The 21,708-nt window shown below is 46.6% G+C and overlaps 1 protein-coding gene across 7 annotated transcripts in view; it reads right to left on the reverse strand.

Annotated features, from left to right (window-relative positions):
• The window catches only part of AP3S2 (adaptor related protein complex 3 subunit sigma 2), a 57,706-nt gene that overhangs the window by 28,866 nt on the left and 7,132 nt on the right, over window positions 1-21,708 (reverse strand). For 4 of the 7 annotated variants that reach the window (XM_040968510.1, XM_040968508.1, XM_040968507.1 and 1 more), the window contains exons 2-4: window positions 21,446-21,537; window positions 21,020-21,131; window positions 9,977-10,048 (exon numbers count right to left, since the gene is read on the reverse strand). In XM_040968510.1, the coding sequence (XP_040824444.1) occupies window positions 9,977-10,048; window positions 21,020-21,131; window positions 21,446-21,537 (276 nt within the window). The remainder of the gene's footprint in view (window positions 1-9,976; window positions 10,049-21,019; window positions 21,132-21,445; window positions 21,538-21,708) is intronic. The other 3 variants (XM_040968512.1, XM_040968509.1, XM_040968513.1) reach the window with 2 other exon arrangements.

Below are 21,708 nucleotides of genomic sequence, written 5' to 3' on the forward strand. Positions count from 1 at the left end.
ATGGCATGAGAAAGCAGCAGAGGATGGCTCAAAGGCTTGAGCCATTGCACCTATGTGGAAGATCTGAAAGAAGCTCCTGGTTCTTGGTTCCTGGCATCTGATCAGCCCAGCTCTGGCCATTGTGGCCATCTGGGGAGTGAACCAGCAGATGGAAGACCTCTTTTTCTGTCTCTCTTCTCCATAAAACCTACCTTTCAAATAAAAACAAATAAATCTTTAAAGAGAAAGATTTTCAATCAAAAGTTCACACAAGGGCCTGGTGGCGTGGCCTAGCGGCTACAGTCCTCGCCTTGAACATGCCGGAATCCCATATGGGAGCTGGTTCTAATCCTGGCAGCTCCACTTCCCATCTAGCCCCCTGCTTGTGGCCTGGGAAAGTAGTCGAGGACAGCCCAAAGCCTTGGGACCCTGCACCCACATGGAGACCCAGAGGAAGTTCTTGGCTCCTGGCTTCGGATCAGCATAGCATCGGCCGTTGTGCTCACTTGGGGAGTAAATCATCAGATGGAAGATCTTCTCTGTCTTTCCTCCTCTCTGTATATCTGACTTTCCAATAAATAAACAAATCTTTAAAAAAAAAAAAAAAGTTCACACAAGCACCCAGCGCAGTAGCCTGGTGGCTAAAGACTTTCTCTTGAATACACCGGGATCCCATATGGGCACCAGTTCTAATCCTGGCAGCTCCACTTCCCATCCAGCACCCTGCTTGTGGCCTGGGAAAGCAGTCATGGATGCCCCAAAGCCCTGGGACCCTGCACCCGTGTGCAACATCCGAAAGAGGCTCCTTGCTTTGGATTGGCTCAGCTCCAGCCATTGTCAATTGGAGAGTAAATCATCCATCCAAAGATCTTGCTCTATCTTTCCTCCTCTCTGGATATTTGACTTTGCAATAAAAATAAATAAATTAAAAAAAAAAGTTTATGTAAGAAAAAGTACACTGCAATTATATCAGGTATGGCCTTTCTTTTTCTAAAATGAGCCACAGAGGTTTGAGACCTTAAAAAAAAGTCCTTTTTGTTCATTTCTGTCACTTATCCTGAGGCAGTAGGTGCTTGGTCCTCAGCCAACAACAAGGCATGAAGTTCACCGGTGGATGGCACCTGGGTCCCTGATGGCATTGCTCAACTGCCATCTCTGACATCCTTCACTCTGCAGGCAGCCTTTCCATATGTGACCTAACCAGTCTCCCCACTGCTTCAGCAAATAACATCACAACTAACTAACTAACTAAGTCTGGAAACAGAATTCTTACCCATCAGACAAGATAAGCTTCACTGGCTGAGACCATAATCAGACCTTAGGCCAGCCTTTAACCTCTTAAGCCATGACCACTGTCACCAGGCCACGCTCTGGGAAGCTCCTCAGTGGCCCACCTGAAGGCTGCCCCATGCAGTGTGACACCATACTAGATCTGGGGAAGGACACAAGGGTGAACACAAAGATAAGGAAAGGATAAAACTGTGGCCAGGGGCTTGGCACAGGGGTTCTCTACTGGGATCTCTGCATCCCATATCCCAGTGCCCAGCCGACTACTTCTCACACTAGTCTCCCCACTAATGTGTAGCCTATGAGATGATGGTTCAAGTCCTCGGGTCCCTATCTCCCATGAGGGAGTCCTGGATGCAGTTTCAGGATCCTGGTCTCAACCTAGCACATCTCTGGCTCCTGTATGCATCTGTGGAGCTGGTGGATTAAAAACCTCCTGAGAAACCTGTTTCTCTTTTAAACCAAATGAAAATAAATTTAAAATTCAAACAAAAAGTATAAGCAAGTGGTATATTCATTTAAAAAATAAAACAGTGCTCCAAGGACACCTGGGCTTTTCTTCAGTAACAAGGACTGCTGTAGCAAGCTTGCCCTAGTGTCTCTAAATAAAAGGATTTAGGAGAAACTCCCCAAAACAGAATTAATGGCTCAAAGAGAAAATATATTTAAACTTGGGGGAGGCAACATGGGTTTGAATCTTTGCTCCAATCTTGAATCTGGCTTTCTGTTGATGCACAGGCTGGGAGGCAGCAGGTGATGGCCCAACTGTTTGGGTCACTGTCATCCCCATGGGAGACTCGGAAGGAGTTCTGGGCTTCTGGCTCCAGCCAGCACCAGTGCTGGCTGCTGCGGGCATTTGGACGAGTGAACTAATGGACAGATTTCTTTGTGTCTGTCTGATTCTTTCAAAAACAATGAAAAAATAAATGAAGAATTATTTAAAACATTAAAGTAGAGGCTATACCAGGATAGAATGGTTGGTCCTTAATCACACAAGGCGGCAAGGATCAGCTTTGAAGGCTGGATTTGAGTAAAGCTTGAAGGACAGGTCCGATTCAGTAAATGAAAGATTGTAAAAAGGCAACTTGAATCAAGTGTTGAGGCAGGAATCACATAGTGAGTGGCCAAGAATGCATGAGGCGAGAAGGAATGAAAAAATAAAGTTGCTACAAGCATTTGGAGGAGTGAACCAGTGGTTGGGAGTGCACACACTCTCTCTCAAATGAAAAAAAAAAAAAAAAAAAAGTACATGTGCCAAATGTTAACAACTGGTGCATCCAAGAACAAGTAATAAGACTCTACCAGGCCAAAGCAACAGTTGTAAAAATTGACTTAAAAATATTGAGGGCAAGGAAGGCAGTCAAGATGAGTGCCCATGATGGAAAACGGTAGCAGCAACACTTGGAAAGGGAAGTTTAGGGGCAACACCTGCTGAAGGTGGCTCTGAAGTAGCAAGAGATGTAGATGTTAGAAAGAAAGCGTGTGCTGAGGAAGAGCAGGTACCTCTGCCTCCATATGGGTGCTTCTTCAAATCCTGACTGCTCTACTTCCAGTCCAGCTGCCTGCTAATGTGCCTGGGAAATCAATGGAGGATGGCCAAGTTCTTGAACCCCTGCACCCATGTGGGAGACCCTAAGGAAGCTCCCAACCCTCAGCTTTGGACCAGCGTAATTCTGGCCATTGTAGTCATTTGGGGAATGAACAGAAGATGGAAAATCTCCCTCTTTGCTTCTCCCTCTGACTCTCTATAACTCTTTCAAAGAAAAATAAATAGTTTTTAATGTATTAGGAAAAAATATCTTCAGGCAGCTGAACTAGAGGGCCAGGACTCAGACCATTCTGAACACCAGATGAGCCATCAGGAGTAGAAACGTCACGTTAGGAACTATCTACATAAATGACTGTTTAAGTATGATAAATGGATGCTAACCATGACAGATATGTGAAATAGGGAGGTGAGAGAACACTAATAATTGACTGTCAGACAGTGGGAAGAGAGCAGGAGAATACTCTGGAGAGTTCTATGTGAGAGACAGGGTGAAAAAGGGATTAAGAATGCCCCACATATGGGCCCCGCACAGTAGCCTGGCAGCTAAAGTCCTCACCTTGAACGTGCCGGGATCCCACATGGCCACCGGTTCTAATCCTAGTGGCCCTGCTTCCCATCCAGCTCCCTGCTTGTTGCCTGGGAAAACATTTGAGGATGGCCCAAACCCACATGGGGCTCCTGGCTTTGGATTGGCTCAGCTTCGGCCATTGTGGCCACTTGAGGAGCGAACCAGCAGATGGATCTTTCTCTCTGTTTCTTCTCCTCTCTGTATATCTGACTCTCCAATAAAAAATAAAATAAATCTTTAAAAGAAAAGCCCCACTGAAAGACTACCAGCATCAGGTGCTATGGGCAAATCACACAAGGTGATGGCAGTGGGAAGGCCACTAGACTTGGAAATCATCAGAGGATTTGGGTAAGAGAGAAAGAAAAGTTTCACGATTCCAGGGAAGGAACAGATTCTGTGGAAAAACTGTGTGTAATTCTGCCAGTCAACAAGTTTACCTTGATGAACGGTGGGATTACAAGTACAGCTGCAAAGAGCTGGCCAGCGCGGGAGGCATACATTCCCCAAGAGACTCAGACAGTGAGATTTCAGAGTTCAGAGGGACGAGCAAACAGGACACTTCAGAAACCAGAAGAAGCAAGGGTGGGGCAGGGAGGAGAAACAGCTCTACAAAGGGTAGGTTCCAGGAAAACAGGAGGAAAAGTAGAGAGAGGTAAAGAAGAGAAAGCAGTGACAACAATAGGATAGGAACAATTTGGGAGCCATGAGATAAGTAATAATTTGCAAAAACTGGTGTTTGGCTCAGCAGTTAAGATGCCCCTTAGTGGCCCAGCATGATGGCTCGGTGGCTAAACCCTCACCTTGCAAGTGCCAGGATCCTATATGGGCAATGCTTTGTGCTCTAGCTGTTCCACTTCCCATCTAGCTTTCTGCTTAGGGCTCAGAAAAGCAGTAGGGATGGTGTAAAGCCTTGGACCCCTGCACCCATGTGGGAGACCTGGAAAAATCTTCTGGCTTTCTCTCTCTCTCTCTTCCTGATGTTCTATACAGCAAAAAGACAAACTGAATAAATAAACACTAAAAGAAAGAAAGAATTTGCCAGGGTAGCAGGAATTCAGTATGCCTGGTCTTTACAGAGACCTGCTCTTTCAAGAAATTTGTTCAAAGAGATGGACAGATACCCAGGCTAGATGTGTCTAATGCATAGCTTAAATGTCCTGAGGTTTCTCAAAAGACAGGGCTTCTGATCTTGAGGACGAGTCAGGGCTGTCACTGGCACTGTGACATAGAAGGCTGGGATATGACTGCGACATTGGCATCCCACACGGGTGCCAGATTGTGTTGTGGCTGCTCTGTATCTGATCCAATTCCCTGTTAGTGTGCCTCGGAAAGCAGTGGAAGCCAGCCCAAGTTGATGGGCTCCTGCCATCCACATGGGATACCCAGAGAGAGTTCCTGGCTCCTGGCTTCCGGTGTTAGAGTATCAGTATAATGTTAAGAGTATCAGTATAATGTTAGAGTGTTAGAATAATAGAATGCTAGGCTGGGCTGTCAAGCCCCTTGGTGCCAAGAAGCCACTGCTTTGCTTAGTTAGGATAAGCCAGGGCCATTGGGGGATTTCACCCTCGTCAGGATGAGTCAGGGCTATTGACCAGTGTCACAAGTCCTATCTATAGAATACACCGGGGCGGCAGGGCATTTGTCTGATTCCAGGAAACAGGATGAGCTATTGATACCCAGAACCCATGGCCATGATGTGTTTGAAGTGTGTTACTTTGATTGGATAATGTGTTACTCTTTAAATTGATTTGCTATGTCTGGATTTACAGGGCTATGATGTATGTAATGCCCAAGAGAGGCCTACATCATCAGTGGCCTTTACTGGCTTGGGGTCCCACCCCTCCTTGGCTGGCCTGTGTGCCCCAAGAACACTCTGACCCCAGCATGCTAGCACAATAAATTCTGCTTGCTTTTGCACTACCAGTGAAACTCTGTCGTTTCTGGGGGGCGCGGATAAAACTGGACTGTAACACAGGCTCACCCAGCTCCAGTCACAATGGCCACCAGAGGAGTGACCAGTGTTTCCCCCAAACTCCACTTCTTCCTGTAACTTTGCCTTTCAAACAAAATGAATAAATCTTAAAAAGTGAAAAAGAGGGCCAGAGTTGTGGATGACATTTCTGTTGTTTCGGACAGGTCTTTTGCCCACATGAAAAGACCAGTTTTTATTACCAACAGCAATTACCCCTGAATTTGCAACTGCTTTACATGACGGCAAAGGTCAGTCAAAGATCCCCCCAACAAAGAAGTCGCCTGCCAGAGACACTTCCTAAAGGTAAGCAGGGTGGGATTCTGACTCCTTGCAACACTGCTTTTCAGAGATTCTTCAAGAGATACGATCTTTTCCTGATGTCACACGAATAATTGAAAACAACAGCTGTATAACTGTAAAGGAAAAATGCAGTGGTAGCAGAACACTTACGGGCATTGATCTGAAGATCAGTCACATGAGAAAGAACAGCCTTATTTCCTCCTGGAAAGCCTTGTCTAATGCTGGGGCTAGAATGGCTTTACTGCCTACTGCCTTAACAAGCATCCTCACAGATGTTTATAAAAAAAAATCATGATTACCAAAGGAGATGGAAAAAAATGCTTGATAACTTTTAACATGCTTCCACGAATAAAAATCCCCAGCTACTAGGAAAAGAAAAAAACTTGCATAACCTGATAAAAACATTTACCCAAAAAAAAAGTAATGATAAACACTCCTGGTACTCAAGAGAATAGGACGAAGGCTGCCACGGGGACCAGGAGCTAGGTCAGATGCAAATGTCGTCACATCTACTGACCATCACACGGAGACATGAGTCAGCAGGGTAAGGGGGAAGAAAAAGATAAATGAAAGAAGGACTGAAAAAAATTAGTGGTGTCTACAGATAAGATAATCTGAGTTATTAAGACATTATCACATCTTTGGTTTCACCATAACATATTAAAAATTACTTCTACAGTGATAGCAATAATAAACAAACATGAATGTAAACTACCTTTAAAAGGGTGGGTACTTGGCTTAGTGAGCAAGACAGAGGTTAGGACCACAGCTGCCACACAGCAGGAAGGACACATCTGTGCACTGATCATCAAATTCCTTTCTTTTTTTTTTTTAAGATTTATTTATTTATTTATTGGAAAGTCAGATATATAGAGAGGAGAAGAGACAGAGAGGAAGATCTTCCGTCTGATGATTCACTCCCCAAGTGACTGCAACGGCCAATGCTATGCCGGTCTGAAGCCAGGATCCAGGAACTTCTTCCGGGTCTCCCACACGGGTGCAGGGTCCCAAAGCTTTGGGCCGTCCTCGACTGCTTTCCCAGGACACAAGCAGGGAGCTAGATAGGAAGTGGAGCTGCCGGGATTAGAACCGGCACCCATATGGGATCCCAGTGTGTTCAGGGCGAGGACCTTAGCCGCTAGGCCACACTGCCGGGCCCTGGTCATCAAATTTCTACTGAAAAGGACCTCCCTCTCACATTCATCGGCTAGGGCAATGTCACTTGACCACACATAACTTCAAGAGGCTGCAGGAGCGTGACTGTGCCATATTTCCTGAGGAGGAGGAACTAGTACGACTTGGTTAACAGGACCACTAAGCAGCCCCCTGGGGACAGACTTCTGGTGAGGATATGCAGCAGTGGAGGCACTCAGCCTACAATGTGAGGGAAGCCTGGAAAAGGCCGGCGTTATCTGATAAAGCGGTTGGCTGAGGCCTGGGAGGACCTGCGTCAGGCTGGAGCCTCAGGCTTCTTGGTGCTAGTGCTGCTGGCCACTTTCCAGAGGCCCGGCACTGACCCAGCAGGTCCTCTACACAAGTGCTCCAGCAGTCAGCGACAAACATCAGCAATAGCATTTAAGAACACGCGTGGCACCGTGCTTCATAATAGCCACAAACTCAAGATGACCCAAAGCCACTGATAGGATGGATAAATAAATGGTGGTCTACTCAAATAATGGAATCCTATGCAGCAATGCATTTAATCACCTGAGGTGACACACCACAGACTGGATAACTTCCGCAAGTGACATCAGACAAAGAAGACAGTACGGCCATGTATGTTAGGGTTCTGAAAGACCCCTTGGGCACACCTTCTGGGTTACCCCAACAATGAACTCAGCCTGGGCGGGTTCCCCCTCTCTCAGTGACAAGGGCTGCACTCACACTCAGTTTCCCCCAGGAATCCAAGTGCCCTCCCCAGGTACCAGTCCACAGGACCCACTCCCGACCCACGCACAGAAGCTGGACAGGTGGCATTCTCAGACAACTTCTAAGAATGGCTGGCACTTAAAAACAGACTGCCTGGTGCCCCAGCCCTCAACTAACACAGGGCCCTGGGGAAGGAGGGCAGTGTGAAGTCACACGAGCTCTAACACTCCTCTCCATGGGGAAAATGGGAGGATCGGAGTATTTCCCCTTCTCCTGCTTTCCCAGGCAAATTCATCCCTTAATCCGCATGACATGTTGAGAAATGCCCCTCCGGCTTGGTAAGCAACAGGTGGCTCCCACAGAGAGATCCAGTTTACACATCGGGAGGTAGACCACAGACAACACCTTCATCATCATCGTAACAATAATAGTAACAATGAAAACAGCCATTTAATTCATCACAGCTTCCAGCATGCCATCAAGATTGAGGAATACCCCAGAAACTTCCCAACCCTGGGAAGTACACAGCACAGCCACAACGGTAAGCACCCAGAGAGGCTGGGAGAATGCTGGAAGTTGGCATCGCTACAGGATCAACTTTGACAAATATCTACCCCCATCCCCAGTTACTTGGGGAAAGTATGAGAGTTCTGACTTAGAGAAGACAGTTTGTGCCCACTGGCCAGCCCTGATCAGCTGTTGCCCCGGGAAGCCCACAAGCGGGCAAATGCTGCCAAAATCAAACAGAGCTGCCCCCATCATTAAGGTGGAGAGTAGGGCTACTACAACCCTTAGGTGGAGGAAAGTTCCCAGCAACTGCAGCCTGGGGCCTGGGGGTTTGCAGCTACCTGGTTCTTTAAATGTTAACAAATCTCCCTTTCCTAACAAGAAGGTTTAAAAATCCTTTAAAAATTCTCCTTAGCACCCTCTTGTCCTCATCAGCACAAAGGAATTACATTTCAACAATGGCTCTCTTGGACAGAAATCACAGGAGAGCATCACCTTTATAACTGAAAGGCATAAAACAACCCTCCAGGGACCAATGCTGTCGTATAGTACATTAAGGCTCTGCCTGTGGCACCAGCATCCTGTATGGGTGCTGGCTCTAGTCCCAGTTGCTCCATTTCACATTCAGCTCCCTGCTTTTGGCCTGGGAAAGCAGTGGAGGAGAGCTCCCATGTGGGAGACCTAGAGGAAGGTCCTAGCCTCAAACCAGCTCATCTCTGACTGTTGTAGCCATTTGGGGAGTGAACCAGCGGATGGGGAGTTTTCTATTTTTCCTTCTCTCTGTAACTCTACTCTTCAAATAAAAAAATAAAACGAAATGAACAGAAACAAACAACAACCCTCAAGTGCTTGCTAAGAAATTGCTGGAGTTTCTAGGACCCTTTCATGTGAAAGTGAGAATGGTCACCTCACTGCGTTCCTGGCCTCTGGGAGTCCCATGAGGCTGTCAGTCCATGTCTGAAGGGATGGACTCCAATTTTTCAGGCTGCCACAGACAAAGCAGAGGTGGAAAGAGAAAACTGCCTGCCATTCCAGTTGCCAAACTCAGGAACATGCTCATATGTCAGTGGGCAATGGGGGATGGGCACCCCGTGGTAGAGTTAACCAAGACTGAAGGGCCCACTGAACAACAACACCATCCTTGGATGGCAAGGCCAGAACAACAGGACTAAAAGCTTCTGACTGATCACAACAAAAACAGACCAATAAAGGACCAGGGCCCAGCAACTGCAACAGCTTCCTAAAGTCCACTGTCCTGCAGGGGCCAAAGGTCACTGACACAGCAGTCAGATGAAGAGGACCAGCTAAGTCCAAGATGTACCATTCCTAACTCATGACATCACTGGCAACAACATGTGCCCAGCTAGATAAAATTCACGCGACCAACGTCATCCCCTTGCTGGCTGACTCCCCTTTAGTTTGGCACATGGGGACACAGGGCAAGTTCTAGTCATGCAAGGAACGTATCTGAGAAAACTCACCCAGGACTGTTTCAATTCTTCCATGACAGCTTGTCTGGCCTCATGTGACATCATAGATAACTTACTGTATTGTCCTTTAGCACAGTTTCAAAGTCAAAGTCTCCCTGTCAGGATGATTCCAAAGCTGCACTATCATTTGGCTTATCCCTAGGAGACTCATCAGCAACACCAAACTCTTCCACCTTCGGCCAGTTGGCCAGCTGTTCTGGTGTACCACTGCCCCATTCCCAGAAGTCTCTCCGTGCACAGAAGAATCATGATGTAGGCCCAGGAATAATCTCTATGTTAAAGACTGTTACTAGATCTTAGCTAGCTCTGCCCCAACTATTCAACTTAATCATTCAATGAAATGTATTTTAGGATTATCTCAGTAAAAAGCCACAGAAGGAGCACAAAGGTGTAGGGGTGACCAGAGTAGTCCTGAACTCAGTCAGTGGGGAACCCTGGCTTGGAAAGGGACATACCTTATCCATGTGGAAGATCAAATCCAATTCACAGACATTTTCAAAACACTTATCCAGGGTCTCTACAAAAACCTAGGAGAGAAGAAGCAGACAAAAAAGAGAAAAATGGGAACATATTCACAGCTTCAGGTCACATTTGAAAGAAAAAGTTGTCAAGGCATTAAGTTACACTAGAACAGATCTCAGAAAAACAGAGTGGGAAAACAGCAACAACTGCAGCACCACACACTTCATCCCGACATTAGCTGATCACTCGACTTACCTTGGTACAGAGTGGGAGGTCTAGGAGGAAAGCCTGAGCTCAGTACATCAACCCAGTCAGCAGGGACATGGAGTGCCCTGGCCCCTCCCTTCATAAGATGTTATTTCACATACAGTAACAACAATTTAAAATATCAGCCACATAAACACTATGCTCTTCATCCAAGCCTCAATGTATACACATATAAAAAATCATATTTGAACATATTAAAGCTTTATTTTAATTTCAGTTAACATTAACAACTTCTCATGAACCAACTTAGCTCACACATTACAATTTTAGCTTTTTAATAATGGAGCAAAGCACACGACTGATGAGGGCTCAGTTGAATAGATTTTCAGGATGAATGCATCACTCTCATCCAAGTAACACCCTGTTAGTCTTCCCTCAGCAGGTGGTCTCATATCAAAGGTCTTATCAGGAGTATCATCAATTGTTCAGCACTACAAGAAAACAGGTCTTCTCAGAGGCAAGTGACTGGGCCCAGGACACCCTTCTCCTGCAGTGTGAAGTGGGTGCACACATGTAAACTGCCCTGCAGCTGCTGCCTGAACACCCACTGCCATGGGGAACTACCGCCCACTGCTGGAGTTGGTCCTGCCCTTCTCTTATGTGAATAAAGGGCTGTTCCATCCAGTGCCAGACTGGGTTGCTTTCCTAAATGATTGTGATATCACAATGTAAGGGGCAGGAGATACAGGGGCCTCCGTAGGACTCACCAGTAACAGGTTCACAGTGTTTCAACGCTCCTAACTCTTGGGAAAACCATTTGCCACTGCGTATTAATACTCTATAACCTACTCTGCTCCTAGACTCATACTTGACAGACACGTGCTTGTGTAGGAAAAATGAATATAACCCCTGCTAACAACATTGTTCCTGGAGCTTTCTCTGTAGGATACCATAGTTAAATATGGCCCTGTCTGCACTTGTCATGCTAGGTACTCGGTGAGTCCTGACAATCCAACAGCCCAAGTCCTTCACTTCTGGGAAATCTCATTAAATTATTTTGTTGAGAATTTTCTCCCCTCTACATCTCTAACTTATTTTTTCCGGAGCTGCTTAGACTGGGGCATTGGACCTCCTTCCATTTTTGTAACTGTTTCTCTCCCAGTTGTCCACCCTGCCCATTCTGAGCACCTTCACTTAATCTTCCTTGTGTGTGTGTGTGTTTTAATTGGAAAGTTAGATTTACAGAGAGAAGGAGAGACAGAAAGATCTTCCATCCATTGGTTTATTCTCCAAGTGGCTGCAATGGCCAAAGTTGAGCCAATCCAAAACGAGGAGCTAGGAGTTTCTTCTGGGTCTCCCACAGTGGAGCATCTGGGACACAAACCAGCACCCATTTGGGATCCTGGTGCATACAAAGAGAGGACTTGTGCAAGGCAGCACTAGACTACTGCATCGGACCCCTTCCTTGTCCTTTAACGGAGGCAGGTTTGTTCTAAGGTTTTTCATTTCTAAGAGATATTTTTGTTCTTTGAGTGGTTTTATTTGTTTAGTGTCCAATTTTATTTCTCTGACATGAGGACTGGCTTTGTTGTGTTTTTATTGCCATTGTTGTTTTACTGCTTGCTACTCTCTGAACAGTGTCTAGGTCTCCTGAGCTGCTACTTTATTTCATGTTAGAGGTCTTCCCCAGGTACCTGATAATCCTTGTCAGTCAGAAAGTAGTGCTACAGTCAGGGTTACTTGTCAGGGACTCCTCACCTCCACACCAGGTTTCTTAACTTTCCTTTCCCTTATGTTGGTCAGATTCCCTGGGGAAATCTTACAATGTCCTGCCCAGAGAGTAAAGGTGTAGCTGCCAGAAATTTGGAAAGGGCTGGACAATTAGTTGGTGGATGGCAACTGGAATGAATAGCCTTATGAATCCCCTGATTCACACAGTAGCTCTGCCTGTGTTCCCTAAAGCAGAGACACAGAGAATAACTCCAGCCTTATGCTGGGGAGGCAGCTGCCCAGAGAACTGCACCTGGGGAAAGGACTTCTGGCTCTGACTGCATCCCAGACAGCCTTCTCTGCCCACGGCGCACGCGCACCCCAGTGAGTGCCCTTGCTGCCAGTTCTGTACTTTCTGAGGGTTCCGTGGTACGGTTCAGGGTAACTGTCCGGATTCCCAACTGCTGGCCTTGGGATGTGGGTTCCTGAGCATGCCAACTCACTTACCAGGCATTCACATTCTTTGCTTTCAAAACATTTGTGGATATTTTTGCCTTTCTTGTTCTGTCCTTCCGTGTGTTATTACTTACTTGTCTATGTTTTTTTTTTAACTTATGAATTTAAAAGACAGAGTTACAGAGAATGAGAAAGAGATACATAAAAAGATCTATCTAGCAGTTCACTCCCCGAAACAGCTGCCAAAGCCAGGGCTGGGCCAGGGCAAAGCAAGAAGCCAGGAGCTTCACTGAGGACCCCCACACAGGTGCAGGGGCCATAAGCCTTCTTCCGCTCTTTTCCCAGGCCATTGGCTGGGAGCCGGATAGAAGTGGAGAAGCTGGGACTCAAACTGGCTCCCAAAGGGACACTGTCATTGCAGGTAGCCACTTCACCAACTTGGCCACAATTCTAGCCCCCATTGTGTATAATTTAAGGAAAACAAATTAATCCAGAAGTGTGGAAGTCTCTAATAAAGATATTTTTTAAAGTGTATTTATTTGAAAAGCACTCTTATGAGGGTAGGGGAGGGAGAGAGAAAGGAAAAGAGAGATAGACAAAGAGATCTTCCATTTGCTGGTTCATTTCTCAAATGGCCATAATGACTGGGATTAGAAGGTCAAAGCCAGGAGCCAGGAGCTTTAACCAGGTCTCTCAAGCAGATGGCAGGGGCCCAAATCCTTGAGCTATCTTCCAGATTATCCAGATACATAAGCAGACAATTGGACGGGAAGCAGAATAGCTGGAACTTGAACCAGCACTCACATGGGATGCTATTTTCACAGGTAGTTGGCTTAACCCACTGTGCCATATGCTGGTCCTTCGAATAAGACATTTTAAAAAATGAAACCTGGTGAAGGCTAAGTCCTTCAGGCATAAACTCGGGATGCCACATTCTATTTTCAGAGTGCCGGGTTTGAGTTCTGGCTATTTCTATTAATGCGCACCTTAAGATACAACAGCCATTGTCCAAATACTTGGATTCCAGCAAATCACTTGGAAAATTTGGGCTGAGTCCCCAGCTCCCAGCATCAGCCTGGCTGCTGTGACATTTGGAGAGGGAACCAGCAGATGGAAGAGCTCTCTCCAACTGTCTCTCTGCCCTTCAAACAGAATGAAAATAAATGAAGAGGGACCAGTGCACTAGCCTAGTGGCTAAATCCTTGCTTTGCATGCACTGGGATCCCATATGGGCATCAGTTCTTGTACTGGCTGCTCCACTTCCCATTCAGCTCTCTGCTGGCGGCCTAGAAAGGCAAAGCAGTAAAGGATGGCCCAAGACTTGGGGACCCTGTGTGGCAGACCAAGAAGAAGCTCCTGGCTCCTGGCTTCTGATTGGCTCAGCTCTGACTCTTGCAGCCATTTGGGGAGTGAACCAGCAGATGAAAGATCTTTCTCTCTGTAATTTGACTTTCCAATAAAAATAAATCTTAAAAAAAAAATGAAGCAAAAAATAATGCTTGATATCTTACAGAAGATTAAGTATAATGAGAACTTAATTCTAAAGATTTGTTTGAAAGGTAGAGCTACAGAGAGAGAAACATCTTCATCTACTGGTTCACTCCTCAAATGACCACAACACTTCCGGCTGGATCATGCAATGCCAAGACCTGGAAATACAATCCAGCCCCCCCACTTGGCAATGGGGACCCAAGCACTCGGCCAGCTTCTGCTGCTTTTGCAAGCCATTAGCAGGGAACTGGATGGAAGTGGAACAGCTGGGACTTGGACTGGTATTATGAGAAGTTGGTATCACAAGTGGTAGCTTAGCATACTGTACCACAATGCTGGCCCCATAAAAGAGCATTAGGCAAAAATAAATATTTAAATAGGAAAAACAGTGATAAGGAAGGACTTGTCTTTACAAACTAACCAAAATGTGTTATAAAGCTTTAGTACTGAGGCTGACACAATGGGTCAACTGGCTAATCTCCTCCTTCAAGCTCCAGGATCATATAGGCACTGTTCATGTTTGGGTTGCTCCACTTCCCACCCAGACAGTTCCTCTGAGAACGGTGAGCTCACACATACACAAACCCACCAAAAAGCACAGCACAGATAATGCAGCAGAACCTGACTGCACCAAGCAGAAGAACTGTGATCTAGATGGTGGCAAACACATGTTACAACCAGATCTTGCCCTGCTCAAGCCCGGGATGTGGGCGATGCAGCAGCAGCAGGAGCAGTACAAGAAAGAGCTGAGGCAGAAAAAGAAGCACCTAGGGCCCATTGTGGTAGCCTACCAGCTAAAGTCCTTGCCTTGAACATTCCGGGATCCCATATGGGCGCCAGTCCTAATCCTGGCAGCTCCACTTCCCATCCAGCTCCCTGCTTGTGGCCTGGGAAAGCAGTTGAGGACGGCCCAAAGTCTTGGGACCCTGCACCTGTGTTGGAGACCTGGAGGAAGTTCCTGGCTCCTGGCTTTGGATTGGCACAGCACTGGCCATTGCAGCCACCTGGGGAGTGAATTATCGGACGGAAGGTCTTCCTCTCTGTCTTTCCTCTTCTCTGTATATCTGACTTTGCAAAAAAAAAAAAAAAGGAAGAAGCACCAAGCCACCCAACAAACTGAATCAACGTCAAGCCAGAATCTGCCCACCTCCTCTGGGGCAGAATCAGCAGTGGACGCACCACAGCTTCAAACAGCAAGCTGGAAAGGGAAAAGGGCCAACCAGACAGAGAAGAAACATGAACAACACAAACAAGAAACCACCACAGTTACTGCGGATTCACCAACGGTGTCAGGCGTCCAGTCACTCTTGAGACAGCCTGCTGCAGCAGGTGACGGCTGGGCCTGGCCATTACGCCCCTGCAGTAGTAAGCCCGACGAAGTCTGCTAAACGGCAAAACAAGGAAAATGCTCTGGCAAGGTGCTGAAATCTGAAATAAACTGCATTTTGAAAACAAGGACCAAAATATCCTTTATAGGAAACTAACAGGTAGTAAGGTGACAGGGGAGCTGGCTGGAGCTCAGGTGAGAAAGAAGCTACAGACCTTGAAAACACAGGAAGAGTGGAAATTCACAAGCTCAGAGTGGAAGGCACAGAGGCAGCGCCACACAGTGGGGAGGGCGTTGGGAGTGGGTTTCACACCCTCAGTGCAGATGGCCATGTTAAGGTTTGGGAGCTTACACCCTTGTTCTCATGTGACCTCCTTGCCTGGATGTTGCACGGAGGTTCCCCCAACCCAATTTTTTTTTTTATTGGCGTAAAATACATGCAAACATTTTAAAGTGGAATTTTACACACTCACAGCTTTGTGCAACTATCATCAGTCTTCATTTGTATCAGCTTTAATTTACTGAAAAGTTCGATTTCCTCATAAATATCAGATGAGTGGTACAGTGTTAGTGTACTAATCAGGTTAAACTCTTTGCATTAAACCTGACAGAATTATAGGACAGTATTTTTAATTCAAAAATTCTACTTCTTTTTAAAGATTTATTTATTTATTGCAAAGTCAGATATACAGAGAGGAGGAGAGACAGAGAGGAAGATCTTCTGTCTGATGATTCACTCCCCAAGTGAGCGCAACGGCCGATGCTATGCCGATCCGAAGCCAGGAGCCAGGAACTTCCTCCGGGTATCCCCCCGCGGGTGCAGGGTCCCAAGGCTTTGGGCCATCCTTGACTGCTTTCCCAGGCCACAAGCAGGGAGCTGGATGGGAAGTGGAGCTGCCGGGATTAGAACTGGTGCCCATATGGGATCCCAGGCGCGTTCAAGGTGAGGACTTTGGCCACTAGGCCACGCTGCCGGGGCCCAAAAATTTCTACTTTTCAAATGCAGAAAAGCTGAGAAGTAGGATAAAATTTCAAAAATGTATTTTCATTTTTAAAATTTGAAACGCAGATTTACAGGAAAAAAAAGAAAGAGAGATACAGAGAGAAAGATCTTCAGTTCACTGGTTCATTTCCCAAGTGGTCACATTGACCAGAGCTAAGCTGATCCAAAACCAGGAGCCAGAACCTTCTTTCCAATCTCTTATGTGGGTGGCAAAGGCCTAAGGACTGGAGCCATCCTCTGCTTCCTTTCCAAGCCATGGAGCTGGGTTGCAAGTGGAGCAGCCGGGATTCAAACTGGTACCTATATGGGATGCTGGCACCAGAGACAGACGATTAGCATGCTATACCAGCGTGCTGGCCCCAAAAGTCGATTTTCCATGTCTGTTCTACGTGCAGCTGGTGTGTACATGCACTAGAAGACTGAAGTGCCAGTCTTACAGGGCAGAGGGTTAAGCCAACCTGTGAAATTAGTGTCCCATACCAGTCCAGCTTTCTACTAATGTGCCAGGGAGGGCAGCAGATGGCAGCTCAAGTGTTGGGGCATCAGCCAACCCTGTGAGGAACCTGGATGGAGCTCCTGGCTCCTGGCTTCAGCACGGCCCAGCCCCAGCTATCATGGCAATTCAGGGAGTAAGCCAGTAGATGGTACATTTGATTTCCCCACCTGTCTTTCTAAGTCACTCTGTCTTTCAAATATTTTTTTTTAATCTTGAAAAAAAAAAACTTAATATTGAGAGGTGGGCATTTGGTTAGTGCCAATTCAGAAGCCTGTGTCCCATGTTGGCATGGCCAGGTTGGATAGCCACGTCCAGCTACTTCCTACCAATGCAGACCAAGCAAGGCGTGGTAACCGCTCAGTGACGGCCTCTGAGCTCCCCTTGGGAGCCCTGCACTGAGTTCCTGGCTCTGGTCCCCAACCAGGCTCAGGGCGCCGCAGACACGTGGGAAATCAACCCACAGACGTGTTCTTTCCCTTTGCTTCTGTCTCTCTCTCAATTTGTGCTGGTTACCTCTAGGGAAGGGAATGGTGCCTGACACAGAGGAATAAATGACAAGAGAGGACTTTTCCATTCTACTTAATCATCTCACTGCATCAATTTTTATAGCAAGAATATATTTATGTAAATGAACACATTAAGAATTAAAAAGGCTATATAATGGCAAATAAATATTTGAGATTATAGCAAGGAACAAAAACTTAATAACCTGAAACTTCAGAATCATCATATTAGGACCTTTTTGGAATAAAACCAACAAAACCTATTTAATATTCAAAAGAAGAAATGAATAAATGGAGAGAAATGCTACTTTTAATTTCCTTCTCATTACAAATGCACCAGGAACATCTGTTCAGAAACACGACAGGTGCACACTTGGAAGAGCAGAGACCAGATGAGAAGAACCACACCCAGGGAGAACAACTGGTCTTTCGTGGTATCAGGATGTGAAACCACTGCAGAAAGAAAAACAGGACTCGGTGAGGAAACTCAAGAGTGAAAACAAAATCTTAATGTGAACTGGCTGCTCATTCAACCAATGAACAACGAGGGCCTCTGTGGCTCCCTGGTCAGGGAGTTGCCCTGCCTTAGCCAGCTTTCTATTGCAGGTGTGAGAAGATAAGGAAGCAAGCATTCCTATTGTCCTACGTGCTTGGAAGGCTGTCAACAGGACAGTATGACAGAGGGTTACTTCAGAGAATGCCTTGAAGACTCTAAGAATGAATGGGACTGACATTGTGGCACAGTGGGCAAAGCCCCACCCTGCAATGTATGCTATATGGGCACCAGTTTTCGTCCTGACTGCTCTATTTCATTGGTTTTCACTGACTAGGAAAACCAATAGATGATGGCTCCTGCTACCCATGTGGGAGACCCAGATGAAGCTCCTGGCTAAGGCTTGGCCCAGTCCCGACCACTGCAAGCCGTCTGGGGAGTGAACCAGTGGATAAATCTCTCTGTAAGTCTTCCAAATAAGTAAACACATTTTCAAAGTAAGAGAATGAACAGTGGAGCAGAGGATGCCTGATGAAAGAAAGTCACCGAAAGAGGGAAGAACCAAGACCAAAGCACTGGGCAGGAAGAACAAGTGGGCAGCCCAGGACCAAGACGCACTTGTGCTTGCAGAGAAACAAGAAGGGGGAGCACAGCGAAGGTGACAGCGTGTGACACCACACGGACAAGGGAGCCACGTCACCAACGACTACAAGGTTCACCCTAAACTTATTACAAACAAGTTTCTTCAACAGCAGGAAGTAAAAATGGATTATTACATTGACTAGCTTAGCAAAAAAAAAATTAGATTGAAATGAATAATTTTAAAGAAGACTCAAAATTCACAGATGATTATCTTCTCATTGCTTTTTACTGACTCAGCCAGGAAGAAAAGTGCTGTTAGTGAGACTCCTCAGAAGAGGCCCACTGAGACGCACACCCTGACCTACACGATGCCCACTGAGACGCACACCCTGACCTGCGCGATGCCCACTGTGATGCACATCCTGACCTGCGCGATGCCCACTGAGACGCACACCCTGACTTACACAATGCCCACTGTGACACACACGCTGACTCACACAATGCCCACTGTGACACACACCCTGACCCATACAATGCCCACTGTGACGCACACCCTGACCTGCACAATGCCCACTGTGACGCACTCCGTGACCTGCACAATGCCCACTGAGACGCACACCCTGACCCACACGATGCCCACTGTGACGCACACCCTGACCTGCACGATGCCCACTGTGATGCACACCCTGACTCACACAATGCCCACTGTGATGCACACCCTGACCTGTATGATGCCCACTGTGATGCAAGCCTTGATCTGCGCGATGCCCACTGACATGCACACCCTGACCCACAATGCCCACTGTGATGCACTCCATGACCTGCACAATGCCCAATGTGACGCACACCCTGACCTGCACAATGCCCACTGTGACGCACTCCGTGACCTGCACAATGCCCAATGTGATGCACACCCTGACCCACACAATGCCCACTGTGATGCAAGACTTGACCTGCGCGATGCCCATTGAGACGCACACCCTGACCTGCTCAATGCCCACTGAGACGCACACCCTGACCCGCACTCGGAGAAGTCTGATGAAACATGCCCCGCAGATGAGATTAAACAGGATGCTCTCCACCAGGAGCCCGGCTCACTTGACAAGTTTCTCCACTATGCTGAGCAAGGCTGCCAAGGAAAAGAGCACCGCACACTGACATGTACACAGCGGCGTGATCAACCGAAATTCAGACCTTCGGGAGGCACCCTGTCTCTGAGAAGAAATGAACACTGCCAGACCTCAGTGCGGTAGTTCAGGGGAAATGTGCACTTCCGCCGTACTGGAGGCAGCAGAAATGACCACAGCCTTTCTGAAGGCAGTCATGTGCCTGCCACACAACACAATTCCTGTCGGTGTGACCCTGGAAAATTAGTACAGCCTTCAAGACATTCACAGAAAACATGTATCATGACAAAACCACATATTTTTTTTTTTTGTGGCAGACACCAAAATGAATTCATCTTTTAATTCTGTTTTTCATGAACTTTCTGAAGCTCCTTGTTAGCTCCATGCTAACCCAGTTTCTTGACTGTATCATCTTTTGAATTTGACTTAATCTCCTTTGTTTGCCCAAATCAAATAAAAATATATCTTCTAATTAAGAGTATTTCTCAGGAATTTGGGCAATCACTTCTCTCACCATTTGCAGATGTTATTATATATTAGTCTTTTTCATTTCTGCAATAAACTTATACTCTTGGGATAAATACTGTTTAGACAAAATGAGTAATTATCCTAGAATGCAGTATCTTGATGAAGAATTTGGGGCTAGATAATAATATCTAGTATCCATAGATTTAAAAAAAATCCAAACACTCTAAGGAGCAAAATACAAACTAAAAATCTAAGAAGGGGGCCAACACCGGGGTGTAGTAGGCACCAGCATTCCATGTGGGCGCTGCTTCGGGTCCTGGCTGCTCCATGTCCTATAGCCTGTGAGGCACAGAGGGTAGCCCCAAGGCCTTGGACCACTGTTACCATGTGGGAGACCCAAAAGAAACCCCTGGCTTCGGATCAACTCAGCTCTGACTGTTGCAGCCATTTGGGGAATGAATCAGCAAATGGAAGATCTCTTTTCTCTCTCTCCCTCTGTAACTGTGTCAAATAAAAATACCTAAATCTTTTTTTTTTTAAAGTCTGGCATACCTGAAACAAAAGTATATGCTCAAATTTTCCATTTGTTTGTCCCTAATATATTAAATGTAGCTTATTTCTTTTTAACAAAACAGATACTAGTTGCAAGCATTTCTTTTCTGTTCCGTGAAGTTTTCAGCGTGTCTGCTGCGGTGCCTGCCACCCAGAGGGCGACTGAAGCCCTTGGAGGAGCCCGCCTGGAACCCCCCGCAGACACGGTGGCACTGTACTCCAGTCTTCCTACACATTTCAGTTTCCATGAAGATAATGAAGGGAACTAAGAAGCAACTGCTAATTTTCAACAAGTTTAACAAAAATCATGTTGCCCTATGTCAAGATGACATAGACTAACTCAAGCATCAAGTTTCTTTGGGCTAGAATTATAAGTGAAAATAAACACTACCCACTTCTAAATGTCATTTAGTTTGACAGCTGGAAAAAAATTCCAAACAAGAAAGCCCAGAGGAATGCTAGGGCTGCGTGCAGGACGCAAACACAGATGCACTCAGAATGTGGGCTGCTCAGCGGCTTCCCCACAGCACCATCTAGTGGACATCTGGGCATGATGCGCAACCACAACACCCAGTGGCACCACGGGCTGCCCAATCCTCTAATGAGGCTGAGCACACTTACCTGGATGAGGTCCAAGATCCCCAGCTCACTCTCTGACGAATCCACGCAAAACACAAAGTAGAGGGTCGCATAGTGCCGGTAAATCAGTTTGTAGTCAGAACCACCAATCAGACTGTGGAAGATGGGAAAGGCGTCAACATCTGCACCTTGATCCAATACCTCACCCCATTCCCAGAGTGAGAGAGGGCCCGCAGGAAGGTGAAAGCAGGCCAGTCAGCAGAAGCAGGTTCGATGGAAGTTCTTAAAGCTGCTCTACCTCCCCTTGTTTCTGTCTGCCTTCACAGGGACCAGAAAACAATATGGGGAACACCAGAAGCCCACTCCTTCAACTGGGTCCCAGAGACAACCAGGCCCCTCTACGGGAGCTGCAAGTGCGTCAGGTCCCCACCCGACACCAAACACGGGAAAATCAAGGCAACAACTTACCTTCCACCCTCCAAAAAGTTACAGATGTTGTCATCCCGCTTGAGCACCAGATGGAAAGTCTCTCGGACAATCTGCTGTTGGATTTCTTCTGGCTGTGGAGCAAAAACACAAGAGCATGGGGATGCGCGGTTCTGAAAAAGGACGTCCTGTGGAGGGGGATGAGGGCAGGAAGCAAACACCAGTGTCCAGAAACAATCAGAAAAGGGCGCGAGGCCTTGTGGCGCAGCAGATTGAGCTGCCACCTGTGATGAGGGCATCCCCTC

This window comes from Ochotona curzoniae, unplaced genomic scaffold, assembly GCF_017591425.1.
Source record: "Ochotona curzoniae isolate NIBS_2020 unplaced genomic scaffold, NIBS_Ocur_1.0 scaffold_4701, whole genome shotgun sequence".
Lineage (NCBI taxonomy): Eukaryota > Metazoa > Chordata > Mammalia > Lagomorpha > Ochotonidae > Ochotona > Ochotona curzoniae.